The sequence below is a fragment of the Bombus huntii genome, chromosome 1, assembly GCF_024542735.1.
Source record: "Bombus huntii isolate Logan2020A chromosome 1, iyBomHunt1.1, whole genome shotgun sequence".
Classification (NCBI taxonomy): domain Eukaryota; kingdom Metazoa; phylum Arthropoda; class Insecta; order Hymenoptera; family Apidae; genus Bombus; species Bombus huntii.
In genome coordinates, this window is record NC_066238.1 from 13,524,239 (window position 1) to 13,549,660 (window position 25,422).

The 25,422-nt window shown below is 36.6% G+C and overlaps 1 protein-coding gene and 1 long non-coding RNA gene across 6 annotated transcripts in view; one reads left to right on the forward strand and one right to left on the reverse strand.

Annotated features, from left to right (window-relative positions):
• The first annotated feature begins 974 nt into the window (after window positions 1-974).
• Window positions 975-25,422, forward strand: part of LOC126864270 (transcriptional regulator ERG homolog) — a 79,744-nt gene continuing 55,296 nt past the window's right edge. The window contains exons 1-3 of one of the 5 annotated variants that reach the window (XM_050615481.1): window positions 9,592-10,869; window positions 10,943-11,035; window positions 13,519-13,814. In XM_050615481.1, coding sequence (XP_050471438.1) covers window positions 13,532-13,814 — 283 coding nt within the window. In that variant the 5' untranslated portion in view covers window positions 9,592-10,869; window positions 10,943-11,035; window positions 13,519-13,531. Of the gene's footprint in view, window positions 6,685-9,590; window positions 10,870-10,942; window positions 11,036-11,297; window positions 11,595-13,518; window positions 13,815-25,422 lie in introns of those variants that run through there. The other 4 variants (XM_050615471.1, XM_050615462.1, XM_050615452.1 and 1 more) reach the window with 4 other exon arrangements.
• LOC126864308 (uncharacterized) lies at window positions 6,779-9,450 on the reverse strand. The gene is made up of 4 exons (XR_007689113.1): window positions 9,243-9,450; window positions 8,772-9,107; window positions 8,677-8,704; window positions 6,779-8,587 (listed from the first exon to the last, which is right to left on the reverse strand). It is a non-coding gene; the product is annotated as an uncharacterized LOC126864308 (long non-coding RNA).

The window sequence follows — 25,422 nt, forward strand, 5'->3', positions numbered from 1 at the left end:
CCACGACAGATTCTAGATTGATTTAGCCGGAAAGCTGAGGATGGATTCTACCCGGTGACTCAGTGGATCGATGTCAGTGTGAATCGTGGTCGAAACCATGGATGAAGCACATGATTCGACCCCATGGCTTGAACCTACCGATGGCAGCCTGTCCGTGAGTATAGACGAGCGATCATATCGGGTCGTTAACTGATATTAATAGCAGGGCGCGGTGAACTCGCTCGTACTGCCTCTGTCTGTCACGTTCTGTCGCTCTTTTGGCCGGGTACTCTGCGCTGTCCTACCTAAGGGACCCTTTGCCCTAATTGTAACAAATTAAATCACGCGATATCGACGATTCCCTCGGGTGAAATCTACGCGCGGCAGAAGCGTGCCGCGATTGTGCACGCCTTTTCAACGCTCTAATCTATTCTCGTCGGACCATTGTTTCCAATTAAAGGGTCCCAGATTTACGCTCAACTACGAGCCATACTTCGGGCTTAGTTACTCTAGATTAGTACAAGATACAGATCTGCAACATAGGTTCGTTTAGGTTCGTGATCTTTATACGTAATATTAAGCTGTGTTAAGTCATGTGCCTTGAAGATTTTGGTTTCTATTAAATTTTGAATAGAATTATAGATAGGGATTTCTTGTACAATAATCGATATTAATTAATTCTTAAAGATAATAGTTATTAAATAATTATTGTACAAGTTTCAGCTCCGAGAAATTGGTTTTTCAATTGTAATAAACTGATATTGTTTTACTTTGATGATTTAGTCTATTTTATATTCTGGAATTCAGTCTGTACCTATCTAACCTAACCTAACCTCAATCTGTATCACTCAAAATCCAAGGAATCTGACGAGTGCTATTCAAGACTTAACAATCCTAGTTAAGAACGTTCAAAATTAATAAATAATTTGTAAATATTTTATTTTGAGAACAATGATAAAAATCGTATAACTCTACCTGTTTCCCCCTTTTTCCAGATTTTTAGCAGGTATGGTGAACCTTTTGCGAAGCAACCGAGAGAAATCTTCCTCCAGAACGTTGGGCTAGATTTATAAGCATGCGAATAAACTCTTTTTAATATGCAGCACTAACCTGTTGAATGCATTGTGTTCGTGACAAGCAGTGATTACATTTGTTCTCTCGAGTTAGATACATTTTTTATCATTTCAACGATCGTGTTACCGATGATAACCGCGTTAACCGCTGTTCGGTATCGTTGTAGATCAAGGGTGCTTTAATATATTACTTTCTGGTCTCGCGGCTAACTCGATGAAAACCGACCAGAAAGAACAATGAAAGGGAAGCCAGAAAATTTGTTGCAGTAACTGATTCTCCTCGTAAAAATTCCTTTTGTATCTGAATAAAAATATTCAAACAGCCCATACTTTTCCTATATTTCTTATTAAATGACTAAAAATTAACCATCTTCACTCTACGTGTGTGGCAACAGAAATAAATTTATGTTCTTACTCTCTTTCACTTTCAAATATCCTTCTAAATATAAAGTTAAAAGCTAAAAAAGCTAACAATGTGATGCTTTGATATATTCTCTGATACAAATAAGAGCAAAGGCACTTCCTTTGTTCTCCAAATTCCTTAATAACTCTTTATCCTAATCTATGTATATGTAACAACAATCTATGTAAATATTAGTAAAAAATGTATTATATTTTTCCACACAAACAAGAGCAAAAAGAAGCAAACACAAGCACTTCAATTCGCCGATAACTCTTGACTTTAATTTCTGATAAGGATCTCTATAAACATTCTTACAACTCCAAAAATATATAGGCTACCATTAATATTTAAATATCTTTCTAATTCTTTCAAGTCTAAAAATATATCAAAATAAATCTAAAGATAATGTATACTAATATTTAAATAACTGTTTCACATTCTCCAAGCTTTCGACTATTTCTTATCCCTAACAAGATCCCTATCTATCAACCAATAAAAAGAAAGTGGAAAAAAGAGAAAAGAAGAACTAAAGTGCAAGGATTTCGATGCGTGGTACGACAGGGAAAAGAGAAGAAACTCGGGAAAACTAAAAAGAACGGTAACAGAGACGACTTTTGATATTTCCTGGCTTTACCATTAGCCAGACACAGTCCTCTAGTCGGCGAGGGTAGCACGGTGGATGCGGGGAAAGCCTCAGGAAGCTCTAACTCACGGGCAAAGGGGCAACCCACACCGTTCACCCGAGCCAGCCCCTGCCATTAACATTAACCGAGCACATACAGGGTGTTTGCAATGGCATTATCGATCGGTTCGGTGAAAAAAGACCAGCGAATCGAGCACTTTGTACGATACGTGCAGGAAACGCCTAGTTTACATTCACGAAACCCGGCTAAATGCCGATAGACTCGTTTTCGGCCTCTATCCACCGTACCCGACCCGTTCGTGATTGCCGACAACAATACGGATCATCCTGATTCAGAGAGAGAGAGAGAGAGAACATTTTCGACCTGAACTGATTATCCTTCGGATTCTCTTGGAAGAGGAAGACTCTATTTTGGGCTCTTGCAGAATTCTATTGCCAACCAAGGGTGATTTGGTTTGAGTGCTATCTTGTTCTTGGTATCAGCGTAGAAGAATATGAAAGTGACCTTCTTTGGTTGAATGATATCTGGATGAAATATTGGAAGTGAGTAATTTATTATTTTAAATAGAATAAATATTTTGCTCTAAATAGAAGAAAAAGATTCTATCTATGGAGTCCTCCAAATTATTGTTTGCCTGGTTAAGTGATTCTTGGGATGATGATGATTCTTTTATGTCTTTAGAGAGAAAATTCATTATACTGTGTACGAGATAAATATTTTCTTCCAAACGTAACAGTGGCCTTAAAAAGAAATGGAAAATTTAAGTGGGTCGTTTATCCTCTAGGTTTGTCTTAACTAAGTATTGAAATGACATGATATTTTGAATGAGATAAACATTCGCCATAATTAGTAAGATGGTACCACGACAGTAAAGAGTAAGTTGTTAAAAAATATAAGAAATAAAGACATGAGAAAACTTTCGCCGCTCTTTATCGATTCTCATATTCTACAGCAATTTTCAACCCTATTTGTAGCATCGCACAGATGCACAATCTCTAAACCAAACGCAACCCAATAATCCTTCAGACCCCTGCAATTTCGCAGAAAAAGAAACAAAAATTTCTTTATTATTTACCTAGTGATTCGTGAATAATCGATTAAAGCGATCACCGTTAAGAATCAGTCTCAGATCGAGCAGTTCTTCTCCGTTTCAACAATCATCCCCCTTGGCCAGTTCGTTTCCGGTGGAAATCACGAACCATGTCTAGCCGTTTCTCGTTGTTCATGCGTGAAGCCTCCGATCGTGAAGCAAGGAACGATGTCAATCGTGCGAGAAACATCGAACCTTTTGTGTCCTGATCGATGAGTGCGTTTTCGTGTCCGGATCACTGTGGATCCGTGCTACTTCCGGTCGCGGCCATCGTCAACCGTTTCCACGTATAATCGACTATGCACGGTATGCTGCTCGTCTCACTTTCTCACTATCTACGGATAAAAGTTATAAGAAGTGAGATATGGTGTAACAATTTTTTGAGATAAAGGAAGATGAGGGTTGATAAAGCCATGTTCTTCTTGTTGAAAGAGGTAAGATGGTTTGAGGATGTAGAAGAATGTTGGTTGAGTGCAAGTCCGTGGATAAAATTGGTTCTACGTTATTAGGTTCCAGGCCTGTGAATCTGTGAAGAAAATAAGAATATTATTAGGTGAATAGGCATTGGGAAGAAATAGAAGAAAGATCTACAGCTAGGACTGTTTAAAGTTTAAAGAGACAGTTCATACCTATGTATAGTTTTCTTAAAACCAAATTGAGATCAGCAACAAACATTTGCAAACTATAATCTGATTTAGATCCGAAGAACTACGAAAAACAATAGGACCGGATTTTCTATAGCGTAGTAATGCGATCTTGAAAATGATAACAATAACACGTGAATTCGCGTTGATCTCTACGGTTAACGAATAGGACGATAACGATACATGGTTATCGACGATATGTTGGAACATATACCGGCGGCTGGCCGCCAGCACCCTTTCGAAATCGTGCCCTGGCCACGTGTCCGACGTGTCGCGCCCCCGTTGTTACTGCACGCCGTAGATCAGATAATTTTCGTACAAGCAGATACCCGGTGGAAGGGCGGGAACGTATACGCCATGACCTTGCATAAAGATCACGAGATAACATTGATATATTAATCGAATTTACTACTTATCCTGGGAATGTTATTAGCTCTACGAAATCTCTACGTGTTCATGGATATCGCTCTCTTTTAGTTCTGGTTTAGAATTGTCATTATAGTATTGTTATTGTATGGCTAAATTTATGGAAACGAGTAGATTGGTTTTCTTAGCATTTGATATCTCTCTTGACAATTATTCTTTGGTTAAAATATTAATTTAAAGAGAAAAGATTGATCTATCTTTGATCTAAGCGCAATAACAAGCAAAGTATAATACAGTTGTGTCGCATAAAGATTAGCAGATAACGTTGAATTATTCATAAAAACAATCTGTTATTTTGGGAATGTTACTAGCTAGATGGGGCGTATAAAAGTTTATAGGTATTCTTCTTACCTAACTATGGTCTAGGATAATTTAGGATATTACTTTATCTAAGTTGGATTTAAAGTCATTTTAATCCCACGCTTACTCAAAATTCCATATTTAAATCTAACATCATTTCCAATCAGTGCACTTAATTGAAGCTACAAAGAAATAGACGTTGTTCTTACTACATCCTCTTATTTTACAGCGTTGAAAGATTTAAGTGGATAAATCCCCGCGAATCGGAGGTGAAAGACATTTAGTTGGAAATATTGGATTATTGTAAAGGCCCATTACGGAGTACAATTGAAAGCTCAATGTTCCCGTCATCTTGAACCTATGCCAAAGTCCCATGACCGCTGCACGCCAAACTTCCAGCTCTTGTATGCAACAATTTTCGTTCTGTTTTGCTTGAAAGCCCTCCTCCTTTCTTTTTCGTTAACTTCTTCAGTCGCTATAAAGATGTCAACATATCGATTCCAATTTAAATTTAATCACATCAAGAAGAACTAGCAATTGCAAGAAGTAGCAAATATAATAGATGCAATATTAAAAATAAAAAAGTATTACAAAACACTTTGCAATGTTGTCCACCGTAGAATGTCCAACAAACAGTATTTATATTTGCCCTTTATGCTTAGACGATTTTGTCAAGCATTAAGCATGGACCTTAATTATCGTTCCGGTTTTTTATCCTAATATTTTTGCTTTGTGTTCGAGAAACTTCACCGTCTATCGGGCTTTTACTACTGTGTATTAGATCTAAAATACCAACATAAAATATTCGAGCCAATAATATAGTATTATATTATGATATTAAAATTAATTACTTTCTTTTGTTCAATGAATTTTTCATTTCATCGTATTTAACATGGAAAATTCGGAGTAAAATAAATCCGGAGATCAATGAAAGATCCTTATCCGTATCTGTCCTTTTCCAGAAAAGTTAAAGGATATGCATTCAATACATTTAAACTTTTTTAAACAAAACATCTATCTGTGAGTGTATCCGTAACTATATCTTAAAAAATTGTATCTAATTAAATTTTGTGGATCTCACGACAATAGTTTCCTTTAAAAAATATTTAGAGGGCCATTCGAAGACATCCATGACCCAAAAAAGGTAACTGAAAACCAAAACGCAACACCTCCGAAGATTGAGAAATTCTTAAGAGACTAATCACCCCAACGAAGACGTTATTGTAAATCCAAAGCATCCAAAAAAGAAAAAAAACAATAGATATATGATGGAAAAAGTGAAATTGAGCTCCTGACAAAGTGCAACAAACACAGTGATATACGCCAAACAAATATGAGAGACAAGGACGTAAAACGTAGTAGTAGAAACAGGTCAGATAAGGACAGACGGAGAGAGAGAACGAGAGAGAGAAAGGGAGAGAGAGAGAGAGAGAGTGAGCGAGAGGGACAGGCAGGAAGGGAGAGGAAAGATCCACCCTGGTGGATGATCCCGCCTCTAAGGAGCCGCTTCATGCCAGAGCCGGGCACGAGGGGGTTAGCAACCAACCCTCCTACCTCCTCCACCGCCATCTCCACCCTCTCTCCCGGCGTCCCGGCGCAGGCTCCGATACACAGCCAATCGTCGGACCGCGACTGATAACGACGCTGCCAAATGTGCGTCCGTCGCATCGCGGCCGAGTTCGCCACGGTGGTCCACGCGTTTCTCGCAGCCTCGTTACATCCTCCGGGGTTGTAATCCGCTCGGATAGCCGGCTATCGGCCATCGTACGCCGGTTCATTTGGTTGTTAAGTCTGTTTCACCTGTCTGCTTTAGTTGAAGCTACGGCTTCCTTTGGATTTTATTTTATGTATCGTTGAATCTCTCTGCTATCATTCAATCCGCGTGTTCATCCAATGTTGCTGACTTCCTGGTTTGGTTCTCCTCGTTGAAGTTTTCTTCTCATTGAAGGATACTTGAAAGAGGAACGAGGTTTTAGTATTGGGTGAAGTATATATAGATCGTGGTTGGGATTTTATTGCAAGTGAGGAGGTGAAGGTTTGAGACTCGGTTTGAGCTACCTGGTGCGAAAGACGAACTGGATTTGACGGTGCTGGATAAGGCTACACGCAGGACCCCGCATTGACGGTGAGTTGGATCTCATTTTGGACTTTTCAGTTGATTGTGATTGCATATATTATTGTACCTATAATATGGAAACTGTAATATGAAAACAGCTTAGTAAGCAATGTAGTAAGTAAGAGTTTGGAATATTTTTAATCAAAATAAGAGTACTATTTATGTAGTTTGAGAGTTAATGATTCTGTAGTTGTAATTGTATAAGATTAATGTAATAAATAGTACAGTAAGTAAGGATGTTGTAGAAAATTGTAATAAATAGTATAGGAAATAAGAGCTTAAAACGACTCTGAAATAAATTCCCTGATAATTAGGAAGTCAATGACTCTACAATGACTGAGTTTTATCTGCCTGCTTTGCCTTGGAATTAGGCTTATTTTGACAATAAGAAAATTCCACATTAACATCATGAACAAAAGATCTTGTTGTAGCAAATACGTTATACATTATAGTGTTAATTTCATAATAAAACATTTAAGTATGGAAAAAATGATAACACAATCTCGAACGTTAATAAACAATGTTCAATTGATATATAACGCATATAATGATTATTAAGTCTAAGTCAAATAGAATAGTTACAAGATTATGAGATTTGTATAAATCATTTTACCGTTACATTCATACATACAGCCAGACAGGGTGTAATATCGCTTCCACCATTCGTGAAAAATAACTACAATGATTTAGAGGCGTACAGTAGTGGAACTATCCGAACATTTATCGCCTCGTGGGCGAATTTCCGATAACCGCCGAATAAAAATCGGCACGTTTATTATTCCCGATTCTTTCCCACGGGTTTTACCGGTTCGCGTTTATGATATACACTGTGTACACCCTCGTGAACACCAGCCTCACCTGTCTGCACGCATGTTTCGCGTATTAACCGCTCCGGCGTGTATCTTCAACGCTAAATTACCGCCCACGTTCGCATTTTTCCTGCCGACTCTTTTATTGGCCCGCACTCTACACCACGTTGTTATTCATTTTTTTAACGCCTCGTAAATTCTACAAATCCTGCCCCATTTGTCTCTCTTGTATCATCGTTTTTTATTTCGTGTCATAATATCTCTTATGCAAGATTTCTTAACCCATTAAAGATCAATTAAGGCAACATTTCATTTACAATTTTTCGCAATCAATTTGCATCGTTGAATTTTCCGACTGTAAAAAGAAATTCCAAAAATCCACTTGATATTTTTTTCATTATTATTTCATATACCTAGATTCTACAATTTAAAGTTAAAATTAAAAATTTTAAGTTAGCCTTTAATTACACCCATCCATTTTACATCCACTTTTGTCTTTGCTCTTCTTTTCTCTTTGCCGTTTAATTCGGAAATTTCTGTTGCACCAAGTAAGAAGAATTCAAGACTTACTCGAGTCTATCGTTAAATAGGTGTTCTTGTTTTCTGTGGGGTTCTGTTCACTGGTTATCGTTTGGCTCTATTTTCGTCGTTAAAGAATTCCTGTTTTTAGAGGAAGAGCGCCTCGTTCAGGTAATATCCATGTTTTCCTCGCTGTCCTCTCTTTTCATCGATGAACTTTGTCATGTATTAAGCATGGATCGTGATCATGGAAGTCGTTCCGGTTTTTATCGCTGTACTAGTATTTCTGCTTTCCTCGTCTGAAAAACGTCATTGCCCCTTGGACTTTGTATTTTGCATATTAGAAGAGAAATATCGAGATAGAATATGTATATCGAATCAAGCGCATAGCATTATGCGCTGGTATTAATATTAATTCTTTTCTTTTCTTTTTCTTGTTCACCTCCTGTTGTGCAATAAATGGCAGGCTTTTTGTGCGATTGTATTTAATATTATACAGCGAATCTCAGGATTAATTTTAAATGGTTACTAATTATCGTCAACTTTCTTTTATGTTTATTATGGAATCATAAGGAAGAATATATCTATAATTAAGGAAAATATTACTGCAAATCTTGGGATTCTATGTATTACTTCCATAAAATTAATGTGCAGTATAAACTCTATATCTTACCAAGTTCCAACAATTATGAATTATATATCTGTAAAAATCATATATATATGTATTAATTTCTTTTCATCTATATTGTCATCAAAACAGTACTTTACCTAACAGAAAGATCCAGAATTTTTCTTTCTTTTCAAACAAATTCAACATCCAACAACTATAAATCATATATCAAACCACAATAGGATATCAACCACCAGACATTACAAGCAACAAGGCAAATTCTGTTTAAAATAGAACAATTTGGCAATCTTCCTCCTTTGCAAAAGTGTCCAATCTTTAATAACCATAAATCAGACCTCAGTTTGATCCTAAGACTTCATTGAAAGATCAAATATCAATCTTATCTAGTCACCAAGAAACCATCATGCAATTCTTTCTAACCCATCATTAGACAGCACCAACAACAACAAACAATCTATAAAAGTATGCTGTACCTAAAAAAGGACACAACCAAACATTCTCCATATTTAAACATAATCATTAATACGGAATCAAATACCAATCTTCAATAACAATACCATACTAATCACCAGAGTTACAAGAAATCAAGGAAACCATCATGTAATTACCTGTTCATCAAAAGAGCGCTCAACCTAAAACAGAGCGAATCCAGCATCCGTCATACGATTCCATTGCACACAAGCAAAACCAAACAGACCATCATCGAATCATCCGGTAAGAAAACGCAGCAAGGTAGACGCATGTATCGTTTTCTCCCTCTTTCGTATTGAAAGTACGCGCGGCCGCATCGTCCGCGACACAGTGCATTTAAATAGTGTGTGTAGGTACATGCGAGAGAGAGTTTAGACGAGGTAGGCAGAGGGGTTTCCGGCGAGCGTTAACAGAGTAACAGAGTGATGTAATGAGGCCCGGAAGCAGGCAATTTGCTGGCCGCGGCGGCCGCAGTTGCGCGAGACAACCTGCCCGGAGTACCTTCTTCTTGATATCAGGTCCAGCCTCTTCACCAACCGATATCCGACAATCCTGTGTCGCCACTGATCAATCCAGACGGCGCACGTGCCGTAACCATAGTGATCCCGCCAATCCTTTACGAAATCTTCGATCGAAAGATTGATCGGTCTATTGTTTACATCAAATACTTTAGTGAAATTTTACAACGTTTCTCCAACGATGATTCGTTGTTCCTGTGTTTCTCTTATCAAGTTCTGTCGTTGAAACACAGCGTCCTACAAATGTACAAGAGATTAGTGTGATACTGATTAGAGGTTAAGAAGATAGAAACACAAGTAGTCGAATGTGAGAAGAGTATGGTGCTCTAGCTACGTCTACGTTTAGAGAAGATTTATACATACCCAATGTATGTCGCTATTATTTTGGTGTGAAATATGTCAAATGATTCGTAAATCTGTGCCCTAGGACAAGTCTTACATTATTGTCGTCTGTTCGAGAACGAGCTCAATATTATTATACCAGAAACATAACATACACTATTTATTAATAGTATGTGTGCAATAACAATATATGCGTAATAGTGTATACTAATATAAAAATTTGTTTTTAACGAGAGGATATAGATATATACAGACAAATCATACGAATTTTCCTGGCATTAGTTACTATCTGATATTGAAAGTTCACTGGATAAAACTCCATGGAATTAACTAGTGTTATTCCTAAAACGTATAGTATACATATATATAGATAATATATGTATAATAGGACTATACGTATGATGATATATACTGCTATAAAAATCTGTTTTCAACGAGGAGATTTATAGTAGATGCATAATATTATATGCATATAGAAGGATCGTATGAATTTTCCTCATATCAATTGCTATTTAGTATTGAGGATTAACTGGATGGGACGCGGAAACCGTATACTTGCGGCCCGCCGGAGGTGCATCGTGATTATGTGACAGTTTTGTGAACGTGATTAAATTGACCTCGATACATTGTGGACATCCGTGCGGTGCGTTTAATTCCGAACTGTGTTTTCGCTGCTTTCCACTCAATTCATCGTTTTCGATGACACCTACGAATTTATAAAGAAAAAGAAAAAAACGATGTTTCGTGTAAAACCTGATTAGATCTGGAAGAAATCATCGTTTCAAGTTGGAGGAAAAAGAAAGAGATTCTATCTTTTTCTTTTCTTATCGAGAAGACGATCGATGGTCAGCGTGTACGGTGTGCAGCTCGCATTTTATCGTGGACATCGTCGCAGTGACAGCAGGTAAAACTCGCGTCCATTTTTCCTCTGGTCATTGTTCGTTTCCGGTTAGTCGAATAATTCACGTAACTCGTAGGAGGAAGTGACAGATGTCGTGGATACGTAGAGAACACAGAAAGAAGAATTTTGTTACTGGAAAAGATCTATATTTTTATATATACAGATAACTGTAAGAAGAAATATTATTTATCGTTTCCTCTTTGAAACTTCTTTATTATTTTTATTCTGCTTGATTTATGATAAAGATGTATGATTTATAACGATTACGATGTACATATACGTAAAACAGAGGAAAAGGGATCGTGTTTGTGGAAGGAAGACATATTTTTGCACAGAGAAAATTGTAAGGAGAAATGTTATTTATTTTTTCTCTTTTTAAATGTCTTTTTTTAAATGTCTTTTTTTTAATTTTTGTTGGATTAATTTGAGATGGAGAGTGAAAATAACGTTCATGAAGATAACGATGCAAATGTCATTGTGGTATCACTTTCGGAATTCCGATGGAAGGCGATAAAGTTGGAGGCCGAGTCGATAAAATGTAGATCGGCCGGTAGATGCAACGCGGTAACCGCCTGCTCCTCTCTAAATTACGACAGATCGATTACGAGTTCCCGCTCGTTACGTGCACGTAATCTACCTCCAGTTAGCTGTTCGTTCGCGGCTATCTTCTCTGCCACCGGATTCTGAAGTCTCTCGGTGACTCTTCAAGATTTCCTATTCGTTGCAAGGTGTAAATACATATTATATATTTTTGAATGTATTTTAATCTTCAAAAACTAAATTCACAATCTTTCAGAAAAATTATAACGTAGTGTGTAAATTATAAATCATAGTAACTCAATACAGACTTCCAAAATATAATGCTTCTTTAAGAAAAATGTACTACATTACACAATTTTAATTACTTCCTTTTAATACGTTTGAAGTAGCAATTTCAAAGTCTCTATCCAATTATTTTGTAATTTTTGAATCATTGAATGCTGTAGAAATATAGTATGTATCTGCATTCCTTTTTACAAAGCTATGTTAGGTTTCAAAATTGACATTTAGTTGCACTAAAATTTTCAAATTGCTGGAAAAATGTACAGTATATATTCTTTTCTCAATGCAACATTCAATTTTGGAAACCTGCATTGAGTTATCTTTAAAGTTCTAAATCGTTGGAAGATATAGAAATGTACTATATTCTTTTTAATATAATATTAGATTTAAGAAATTTGCATTAAGTTGCATCGATATTTTCAAACGTATAAAATTAATATATGTATCAATAATACAGTATATTGTTGTTTAGCAATGCTATCAAAAAACAGCATCTTTCTTAATGGATTAGGATGCGTTGATTGATTAATTGATCGAGATATCGTGCATGTTCGGAACGTCATTGCGGTGTCATGATCCGAGATAATCCGTAATGGATAGATCGTAGATATAGGATTTAGGTAACGATCTGTATAATCTATTAACAGACACCATTCTTGATGTGTAAGTTATCAATGATTCACGATGATTATCAAGCACAGAATTTCACTTAATTACTCGAGGATGATAGTTATTAATTAAAACCATTAAAAAAAGATATTTATTCGATGATTCATCTATCGAACAATTTAATCTACCGGTTAATACTCTTATTCTTCTGATGAAAAAATTTTCAATTATTCTTTACCGATGATCTTTCCAAGTGCTTTATGTATTCATATTTTTAATTACGTTTCTTGCGTGAGAAGACAAGTTCTGTGTAATAAGAGCACCAGCTGGTTTATAAGTAAGAAACTTTCATGCGCTCATGCTCGTTCGATTTAATTCGATCGTGACTTTACCGGATGCTTTGAGGGTCCTTTAATGATCCTTAACGACACTGCTTACTGTAATACACGAGTACTAGCGCGAAGAGTCGCAGTAATCCATGCTCTGTCAATACCGTTGTCTATGGATTCTCTTCTCCCCTTTGTCATTCGTTTGCCAAATTAGAAGAGATAGAATCTATATGATAGAGTATATGTTATTGTCAGTGAGAAATATTTAGAAGTCAATGAGAATTTGTTTATGTCATTTTTTTATTATTTACGTTGCTTTTCTATTGTTCTTCTGTTATTATATTGCTCTATTGCTCTTCTATTATTATATATATATATTGCTCTTTATTATATATATTATATATATTTATTATTATTATATATTTATTATATATATATATATATATATATATATATATATATATATATATATATATATATATATATATATATATATATATATATATATATATATATATATATATATATATATATATATTGCTCTTCTATTATTTACGTTCTTCAATTCTCTTATAATACTCTTCGTCATTTGTCTCATCTGTTAATATAATATAACATAGATTTTACAATATTATATTCATATGCCTTTATTTCTCATCTTGATGAAAATGATACTTTAGAATATCTGATGGTAAAGCGACACTTTGTCGTATAAGAATAGCAGAGAGCGAAGAACGATGTGGCGTAAATCTGTGTTTCATAAAAATTCGACTTACACTTTGATTGACTTTTTTGATTGATTTTTCAAATTAACACACAACCAGAGAATAAAGTTATAATTTCATTAATCTGATTAAATAAAGTTAAAAGGAGAATTCGATTAATTTTTCAGGGGCTCTTTGGTGATGTACGACAGCGCTAGCTGTTCGTACGCAGGTGCGCTCGAATTAAAGGGAGCCTCCGGGGCCGGAGCCGCGGCCGCGGCCGCAGGAGTAACCGCGGCCGGTGTTAAGCAGGAGAATTGGCCGTACCGTGGCCTGACCTGCGGTAGCACCTTCCAGAGGCTCAAGGAGAGCGTCGACAAAGCGAAACAGGCGCTCGCCGACCGCGGTGGATATCTATCCGGTGCTTTCTCGCCGCCACCACGTGCCAATCCATCCACCATTTCACCAACCACGTCTATCACCGGTGAGTCTATCAAAATACTATGTAGTGAAATATTGTTTACTGTAATTAGATTGCGTTTGTTCATGTAGGTGGAAGATTTTATAGAGGACAATGAACGTGCAACAATATTTTGCTTTTTGGCATTGATAATGGCAGTGCTCAAAGGATGCAATGAGAAGTTATAAGATTTTCTTAAAGATTTTATTCTTAAAAGTGAAGAAAGTTTTTGTAATTTGGATGCAGCTAACTTAGCCTGTTACATTGTAGAGACACTATAAATAATAATATTTGGTTTTAGATGTTGTTGATTTGGTGTAAGATATTGTTGATTGTGTTTGATGCTACTAAAAGAGCATGTGATTATTAAGATTAGAGTAAGATTTTAAAGAAGATTTTGTATGATAGAAGAACTGTACTTTTATGAAGTTTAGTTGTACAATTTCTTCCTTGTTTATTTATCTTATTATCAGTGCCAAGAAGTAATAATATTATGGTTTTATATTTCATTCTGATTAAAGAACTAGGGATTGATAACTTGATGACAAATTTATTAATTCCCAAACACTTAATGTGATATATGGGGAAGAATTGAAGAAAAGATTAAGTAGGTTGTGTGATAGGATGATTTGATACACAGGTGTTGAGTTAAGGAGTTCAAAAGTGGGTTGCTATTAAGGAAATGAAGAATTATCGAGGAACTCTGTGGTATTTGGATTGCATCAAATTATACAATATCGCTGACATGAAAAGAATTTGATAATCTTTGTGATTAAGAAAATAATATTCTCTAGCACTTTAATGACTCTATTCCTCGTTTAATGAATCAATCCAGTAAATTATACCTGTATGTTTCATCAACGTATCGCGGCTTGGCAGAAGTCGTTGGAAATAAAATGGAAATACATAATCCGCGAATCGTATGTCGTCACGCGATTTCCCTTCTTTTGTCGATGATTGATATACACTCACTGGAACTCGGTAAGGTGGAAAAAAAACATTTGAAAGTAAAATGAAACGAATATTGTTTTAGGCCTTATCTCGAAGCTTAACTTTTGCTTCTGCTCTGTACCACCTGTCTCGACACAAGCTTTCACGTACTCCATCGAGTTGCGTGTGCTTTTCCACGCGTACTTGCGTGACACACGATTAACATAGGGAACGTCGTTAACCAACCAAACGCAATTAGCTCGTAATACAACTTAATTACACGATCGGTTAGTCTCTACCTGAGTTGAATGATAAATCTGTAAATGAATTGGAAATAATAGCGTTATAGATCATTTAGCTTTTACGTGTAATGATAAAATAAGATATTCATATCCTTATTATCCGAGGTAGATGATAAATTTGCCAATAAAATAGAAATATAATATTTACGAATAAAGTAGAATATTGTAAACACTTTTCTGTACTGATATTAAAAATTTGATGAATAAAATTATGTTAGCTATGCTGGTCAATAAAATTGAAAAACTTGTTACGACTAGAAGATGTAGAGTTTTGTTCAAACGTGTATAGATATACATTTATATCATGGAAACTTTTGCACAAGTTTCTATCGACCTATCAGCAATTATCAGAATATCATATATATCTAACACGTGCAATTTAGTTATTTAGAACATTCACGCTTTTATACGCGTATCCAAATAATACTGATATTAAAAATTTGATGAATAAAATTATGTTAGCTATGCTGGTCAATAAAATTGAAAAACTTGTTACTACTAGAAGATGTAGAGTTCTGTTCAAACGTGTATAGATATACATTTATATCATGGAAACTTTTGCACAAGTTTCTATCGACCTATCAGCAATTATCAGAATATCATATATATCTAACACGCACAATTTAGTTATTTAGAACATTCACGCTTTTATGCGCGTATCCAAATAATACTGATATTAAAAGTTTGATAAATAAAATTGTGTTAGCTATGTTGATCAATAAAATTGAAAAACTTGTTACGACTAGAAGATGTAGAGTTTTGTTCAAACGTGTATAGATATACATTTATATCATGGAAACTTTTGCACAAGTTTCTATCGACCTATCAGCAATTATCAGAATATCATATATATCTAACACGCGCAATTTAGTTATTTAGAACATTCACGCTTTTATGCGCGTATCCAAATAATACTGATATTAAAAATTTGATAAATAAAATTGTGTTAGCTATGCTGGTCAATAAAATTGAAAAACTTGTTACGACTAGAAGATGTAGAGTTTTGTTCAAACGTGTATAGATATACATTTATATCATCGAAACTTTTGCACAAGTTTCTATCGACCTATCAGCAATTATCAGAATATCATATATATCTAACACGCACAATTTAGTTATTTAGAACATTCACGCTTTTATACGCGTATTCAAATAATTTTTGCCACCGAAATAATAACGAGTATGACTAATATCAGAAGCTAAAGGACAGCGAAACGTGAATGAGTCAGTGGCACACAATCGCTGGGAACTCGCAAGTCGTTAATGGTCAGGGCAATTAAATCGAGTCACTTTTTTTTCATGAATTTCTCATGATTTCGAAATGAAGGATCTAATCGAACGCCACGATCTCGATCGTACCGTTTTTCTCACGTTATTTGTTCTAGATATTTAAATAAGACTTCGGATGAATGCGATTAAGCGTTGCAATGAATGTGATTAATTGTTTAATTGCAATTAAAATTGTAATACGATAAATGGGTAGTTTAATACATTAAAAAAACTAATATAATTGAGAAACAATCAAACGAATAATATCCTTATAAGAAAACACAGACACTAATTAAATCTCCAATACTATAGTATCCAAATATCAATAAGCGTCATCGTAAGTACGTACAATTCTGTTTCAAACTGAATAAAAATCCACGCTTATTAATTCTGCCAATAGAACACACATATTCTTGGTAATTGCAAGAAAAAGGATGTATTATACAAAATCTGTTACGTTTTGTGTATATATGCACGCTACTGCGCATAAGTATTTAATTTAATTTAAATAAGTAATTATTACAAATATATAAAATATACTTGAAACGAAGCTCTGGCTTGATCTAATTCTCGCTTCTCATCTTATCGCTAGTTGGCAAATTTTGACGAAGACAATAATCGACACCAATCAGTATAAATAAAAGGATAATACCTGAGGATGGATGAAAATCGTTGGCAGGAAAAGACCAAAGTGACTTTAAGCGAACACGCAGTATGTTCGATATTAAGATCCCGATTGCACTACGCGTTCCCAGCTTCTAAAAGTTTATATGGATTTTCCGCGTTGTCAGCTATTCGTCGGAGATAAATACGAATCTCGATCGAGCATAGCGTAGTCCTCGTTTCGTTTTCGCTTTAGTTGAACGTTTGATCGCAGTTGAAGCGTCGAAATACTTATGCAGCGTATACGTTATTAATCTTCCATGTGTTTTCTTTCTTTCCTCAGAAGCACAATCACTTCAATTTACCTTCAATTTGCCTCAGAAGCTTCGATTTACCTTCAATTTGCCCGAGAAGCTTCGATTTACCTTCAATTTTCCTGAGAAGCTTACAATGTTCAATTCGTTAAAGGCGTTCCGCGGCGCGAAACGCAGGAGAAAAGGGAGGAAAGCAAAGAACTATATATTCAAGTTCTAAATAAATAAACAAAAAGAGGAAAATCTGGAGCGTGATAATTTGTCAGGCGAGTGGCGGCCGCGATACCGGCAGCCTGACTGTTGCTCTTCGTTGTCGCCGATTTCCGATTGTTTTTTTAAAGCGCCGGTCGCCGAGGACATTAATTACCCGGCCAGTGTAAATCACGTTATCTACCGCCCACGCCCCCTCTGCACAGAAGGGTGGAAACAGGGGTGAGACGAGTTGGAACCAGGCAGAGTAGAAGGGGTAGTAGAAGTAGAAAGGTTGCAACGGGTGCGTTGCACGAGGGCTGCACCGCTGCCAACTGAGCAAAACGGTCGTCGACTGCCGCTTCTCTCTCTCCATGGCCACACCAATATCCTGCTTGCTCTTCGGAAATTTATCGGCCAGCCGCTTGAAAACTTCACGCGCCAGAAAGGTTGCTCGTCTTTCTGCTCCGGTCGAGAAAATTTCGTGAAACGATTCCAGCACACGAAACGTTGTTATACGCAGGGAATCGTAATTTTTGATCGATCTTTATTGGAGCAACGGCTGGAAGATCGTGCAACGTGTTATTAGTATTTATTTGTATATTTCGTTTGAGGTAGTTTCGACTATCACGGCCGTTAGCGACTACTTGTGGCTGCATAGATATCGTGTATTTTTTTAGAAGTTTTTTTATTTAAGTTTTAGACCGATTTCCATTTGACGGAATGTCACACGATATCGACAAGGTAACAGGAATTACGTTGGTTCTTGGTTTATCGTTAGAGAGCAATAAATCGTAGGGTGGCTTTATTGGGGGAAAGGGTAGAAACGAACTGAACAAACGTATTGTATTGTCATCGCGAATGTAACACGATTTGAGAAATCATGCGATTTTTCAGGCTATTATCGTAAAACAGTTCTCTTTATCGTAGGAAAGTTTGGAAGGTTTCTGATAGGAGAAGGTCGATTGGATGTTGACGAATGAATTGTACTCTTAAGGATTAGATACAATTTGCAAAATCTGCTCTTTTTAATTTGTTTTCTTAATACGAGGAATTTTTCTTTTATCGATAATAGAGATATAACTTAATGCTAATAAAGCAATACAGAAGATACCTACATGATCTTATCCCATAGATATTACATATCTTCTTGTTGATAAATCTCATCGACAGAATAACTTGTTACTATATCTAAGACAGGTTGCTTGTGCTTTTTCAAAGATAATATTTCTCGCCTCCTCTTGAGGCTGCACTTTCTCCGTGTTTCTGTGTGCTCGCATGAAAAATAGATTACAATTAACCACTACTTCCTCCTTCGTGGAACGACTAATTGCGGGCTCTTACAAAACTGTGAATGTATACGTTCCTTAAACGAGAACATTTGCTAAATATATATTTTTATATATTATACTTATATTTATGTACTTATATATTATATTTGCTATATATGTATATATACATTTCATACAATACATACGCAAATATCGTACCAATAACGTACACGTATCGTCTTGAAAATCATAGCATCCCGAAATGTTGATCAATTTGGAATTATGACTGGTTGGTCGGTTTCGAGCATAGTTGCCGAAAAATTTGAACGGGAGGACACATCTCGTGGTCGGTCCTCGGTGCAAGATGGTGGGTCGATGATGGCGGCGTAGTCGCGAAAATGTGGATGACAAGGGAGGAGGAGCGGTTAGGGGTTAGCCGGGAACGTATCCATGACGACCGACCGCCCCACGAATCGCCACCCTCCGAGATCCCGGATGCACCCCTCGACAACCCAGCATCCCTTCCATTCCTCTCTCCCTCTCTCTCTCTCTCTCTCTCTCTGTCTGTCTCTTCCTCTCTCTCTCTTTCTCTAACCCATGCAACCCTCTCTGCTCGCCCTCTGGTTGAATCCTCTATCTCGGGGGTTCCCAACCTTTCCACGAATGCGCATCGTCAAAACGAAAATCTGAATATTTTCGCTACTATTGAGAAAGAAATCTCCCGTATTTTGTAACGCGACCATTCTATATCATCTGACTATTCTATATGGCGTATTACGCTAGCGTATAGGGTGTAGAGTATAGCAAGCAAGTCAACGCTCTTCGGAGATACCAAAGACCCTCGAATAAGATTTCACGAGTTAAGAAACTTTCTAAGTGAACGGTAGTAGCAACTTTCTAAGTAGCTAGCCGAGATGGTAGAGAAAGAATCTTAATCGCGAACGTATATACGTTTGGGAAATTGTAAACAGGGACCGTGAATCTCATCGTGATCCTTTCAATGTTTGGTTTAATTACTCGGTATCTAGAAGTGATGTTTATAACCTTGTTTTTCAGTGAAGCGTTTGCTATCTCTTCTTTTCTTTTTTTTTTTTTTTATTATTAATCCGTATTTCGTATTTCATTCTTATAGTGCATGTTAAGCTTTCGTAGTTGTGTGGAAGCATCTACTGTCAAGATTTAATATTCTTGGACTTAATCAATTATTTAATTAATTGCATAAATGCTTTAATAAGTACAGTGGTGTACAAATTCTTTTTGTAGCTACTATATATACAATTTCACTATCTTTCGCGTACCACCAATGATGCTACTGATTGAGAACCACTGGCCTATCTGTCCGTATCTACGTGGTGGTATGATGCTCGGCTACTTAGATTTTAAGTTCGGACCATTTCGTGCCATGGATCTATATATATAGCTATATATATATATATATATATATATATATATATATATATATATATATATATATATATATATATATATATATATATATATATATATATATATATATATATATATATATATATATATATATATATATATATATATATATATATATATATATATATAAATCCATGTATACATATGTATTTTGTATAAAGTATATATATGTATATGTGTGTTTATGTGTATATATAAAATATATACGTACAGGTTGGTAGGTACGTACGGTACCTGGCCATAACTCTCGCAGAGTTTCGCCGCCGCTGACAAAAGGGGAAATCCCTCGGTGAAATTGTAGCCGTGGTCTCTCTTCGCGAAAATTCACCGGCTTTTCTACGGTTAGCAAACTAGAAGGCAGCAATGAGAAGGAGTCGGAGTAACGAGATCGCGGTTCTGAATGGTTTCAGAATTTTCGGTTTTAGGAGCGTTTCGTGTTGGAAATCGATTGGTTCGAATTCGCAATATTACGTCGAGGATTTGGTGGGGAACAAACAGTCTTTTGTCGTCTTTTTGTCCCATGTTTCTTCTACCAGAGGTCAATACCACTTAATGTTCTTCGTACAGGTATCCGCATATTAAGTTGGTTAGAACGTAGCATGTCGGATTCTTGTCTTTGCAGCTACTAAAACACGCAGACGCTTTCTGTGAAATTGATATTGATTTTCATTGAGATTGAAAGTCAACCGTGTATATTTATCTTCATTTACTTTCTCATCCGTATGTAGTACATTTATTGTAATGCGTGTTAGGAACTGTTGGTTCTAGTATTTTCTTATGATGGTGTGCGAAATCGTACCAGGGAAGTGTGTAGGTTGGGTGGGGGGGATTTAAGAACTTTTCTTCGTTGTTCCAATATTAAATCGATGTATCGGGTACATGGGAATACATAGCAAGCCTTATATTTCTATGGAGAGACTGAAATTGGAAATTTGCACTATGGAATTAACATCTGCTATAAATGCGGAAGATATTGATCGCTCAGTAGGAAAAGTATAAAACTATAATCAGAATATTGTTTGGTTATTAGAAAAAACATTAATTTAAGATTCCAGATCTTCGTAAAAATGAGCAAATCTTCGATTTCATTGAAAATCAGCTGTTGTCGACCTCTTTGAGAAGCGTGTACCTAAAATGTGTCGCAAAAAGTAAGCGGTGACGAGTATACTCGTCAAATACAGGGTACATGTAGTTGTTAATGAAATGACTATTTTATTCTTCAATTTTGTTACTGCTATTTACCGCATATTACTAAGTTCCTATTTAAACAGCAAACTGTAACTACTTTTCACGCACGACGAGTATACTCGTCATAACACTAAATACTGCCATGCGTTCGTGACGAATATACTCGTCATAACACAAAATATAGTCATGCGTTCGTGACGAGTATACTCGTCATAACACAAAATATAGTCATGCGTTCGTGACGAGTATACTCGTCATAACACAAAATATTGCCATGCCTCCGTAACGATTATACTCGTCATAAGACAAAAATATTGCCATGTCTTCGTGACAAGTATAATCGTCATAACACAAAATATTGACATGCGTTCGTGACGAGTATACTCGTCATAACACAAAATATAGTCATGCGTTCGTGACGAGTATACTCGTCATAACACAAAATATTGCCATGCCTTCGTAACGGTTATACTCGTCATAAGACAAAAATATTGCCATGTCTTCGTGACGAGTATAATCGTCATAACACAAAATATTGACATGCGTTCGTGACGAGTATACTCGTCATAACACAAAATATTGCCATGCCTTCGTAACGATTATACTCGTCATAAGACAAAAATATTGCCATGTCTTCGTGACGAGTATAATCGTCATAACACAAAATATTGACATGCGTTCGTGACGAGTATACTCGTCATAACACAAAATATTGCCATGCCTTCGTAACGATTATACTCGTCATAAGACAAAAATATTGCCATGTCTTCGTGACGAGTATAATCGTCATAACACAAAATATTGACATGCGTTCGTGACGAGTATACTCGTCATAACACAAAATATTGCCATGCCTTCGTAACGATTATACTCGTCATAAGACAAAAATATTGCCATGTCTTCGTGACGAGTATAATCGTCATAACACAAAATATTGACATGCGTTCGTGACGAGTATACTCGTCATAACACAAAATATTGCCATGCCTTCGTAACGATTATACTCGTCATAAGACAAAAATATTGCCATGTCTTCGTGACGAGTATAATCGTCATAACACAAAATATTGACATGCGTTCGTGACGAGTATACTCGTCATAACACAAAATATTGCCATGCCTTCGTAACGATTATACTCGTCATAAGACAAAAATATTGCCATGTCTTCGTGACGAGTATAATCGTCATAACACAAAATATTGACATGCGTTCGTGACGAGTATACTCGTCATAACACAAAATATAGTCATGCGTTCGTGACGAGTATACTCGTCATAACACAAAATATTGCCATGCCTTCGTAACGGTTATACTCGTCATAAGACAAAAATATTGCCATGTCTTCGTGACGAGTATAATCGTCATAACACAAAATATTGACATGCGTTCGTGACGAGTATACTCGTCATAACACAAAATATTGCCATGCCTTCGTAACGATTATACTCGTCATAAGACAAAAATATTGCCATGTCTTCGTGACGAGTATAATCGTCATAACACAAAATATTGACATGCGTTCGTGACGAGTATACTCGTCATAACACAAAATATAGTCATGCGTTCGTGACGAGTATACTCGTCATAACACAAAATATTGCCATGCCTTCGTAACGGTTATACTCGTCATAAGACAAAAATATTGCCATGTCTTCGTGACGAGTATAATCGTCATAACACAAAATATTGACATGTCTCCATGACGAGTATACTCGTCAAGAACGGCTAACTGTTTTCTTCTGTGTTAAACGGAGAATTCGTTTAGTACGGGATCGGTCCATTAAATATCGGATATTGTGTCAGCGTGGCTGAGGGTGGTGCATGTATTTAATGTTCGCCGGTCGAGCACCATCCTCCCGCCTTGTTTGCCCTGGTAATTGATGTTTGACAAAATGAGGTGACGCGCATGCCGACAACGTGTTGTTTGCCGGGGCGCAACGGTGGTTAGCCCTTTTAAGGTTCACAGGACTTACGCCACGTTCGATCGCGCACGCTCCACTGAACCCGAGGTTACGGGACAACCTTTACACCCCGTTTCTCAATTAAACACTTGATTCATTGAAATCCACTTTGAATATTCGAATAATAGAAGTGCTCCGATTATTATCGTTGGATCTCACCGTCTAGTTCGTTTGCATTTTGTAAAACTAGTAGCGTGGAAAGTTATTAACATTTGGAATAATCGTGATAGAATTGTACTGGAATTGGTAACTGGATCGTATAGATTAGTATTTAGATTAGAGTATAAATTTGGTGCGCAAATAACACAACGTTGCTCTTGGAATATTTTTGAAATATTTCTCCGAAATCTTCAAGATTTCGACCCACTGCAATCCTGAGAATGTTTCATTACTCTGCAATTTTTATAGATTAGTATTCGATTCTAAGAAAATTCGAATACCAAATTCGAAACAAAAGCGAAACTACCGAATAAAAAATTCTCAGGAAAAAGCTTCTAATCTTATCAATGCCTGTAAAAGTTTGCCAAAGTATCAATCCAATCCTAATAAAATTCTTTCATAATTTCGACGCAAGTCTAACGAAAATCCTACAAGCATTTCAATACAAATTCAGTCAAAAATTTTGCCAATGTTTCGACTCGAAAGTCTCGCAGAGCTTCTCCTAAAATTTCGATAAAACTTTGAACAAATGCTACGGGAATTTCGCCAAACAAAAACAGAAAAAGAAACAGAGGTCGAAAGGACCACGGTCGCGGAGTGTAATTATCACGCACACACGAAACCAGCTCGACATCGTAAGAGAGATAGGTCTTCCGAGGTGGGAGACGGAGGTATCGGGCAATTAAAGCCGAGGAAAGTATCGGGGTTGACACTTTTGGTACCCTCCGCCGGAAAACGCGAGAACGCCTACGCTTGATGCGGCCGAGGGTAATGTTACCTCTCGTCTGTCTAATTGCACGGAATGGGGCACCTCGCGAGACAAACGATGCAACATAAAAGAGGCTGGCCTCCCTTTACACCAATTTCGCGAGCATAGAGTGGGCCAAAAGACAGGATGTCGGTGCACGTCGCATTGTACGCGTAAAAAGTGGAACACTGGTCTCTCCGACACAGGCAGAGCCGCGTGAACCGTGACAACTGCATAATAATCCCATAAATTTTGTTCTCGATAGTAGGAAAATATAAGATCAAAGTAGGAGATACGTTAAAGTTTGCATTCAACTTTTGCGAATGTATCTTTTCATAAGTTCAATCCCTTTTTAAATTCGTGTATCTATTATTTATCAAAGTACGTAGTTGCGAAATTTTCAATGATTATTTCACTCGGCTTTTATTCGCGAAGATTAAGATACAAATTTGTTGAAATGCCTTTTTGCGATTGATTTTTTTCTTTCATAAATATTAACGCACCGTTGTTGGTTTCGCCGAGCTCAAGGGACAGGGGGGGACAGCTAAGCTCCAGGGACAAATTTATCAAGAACAGAAGAAGGTAATTATTATTTAGGATTTAGGTCAGAATGGAATTTTTAACATACTAACAGTACTACCAATTACGTTCTACCGTACGTTGCTAAGAAAATTTAATCGATAAGTCAATATTTGACTACTGCTTGGTCGTTAGCTCAAAACGTTACGTTACCAGTTATGCCAAATGTTTTCTCTTAATATTTCTCCGTACATAATATACATAGTACCACGATCAAATAAATGATGCGAGAAGCCTGTCGAAATGAAGAAGTTTGTATTTCCCAATAAATCCGGAAGAAATACAAATATAGGTATAAAAAAATATCACGAAGAACTAATCGATATCTGAATTCAGAGAGTTAATATTTCCTAATAGACCTAGGAAAGTATCAAATACAAATTCGATTAATCATTCGACGAAAGGTTCTCCCCGTGTAGTCTGAATTTCTTGAACAAGGGAGGATGAACGGTGACCAAGACGCGTTGATAATTGCCGGTATCGGTTAACCCTGGCGGGGGATGGTTATGGGGTCTCGAACAGCCCTCGTCAAGGCTTATGGCTCTAGTTCAGAGGCAGCCCCCTTCGGTGTGATCCCTTTTGCCCTTCATCCGGGAACCTTTGCGCGCCCCTTCGCTTCCGGCACCGGCAACTACGACTGGTTCCACCCTCGTTCCCAGCCTCAAGGGGTGA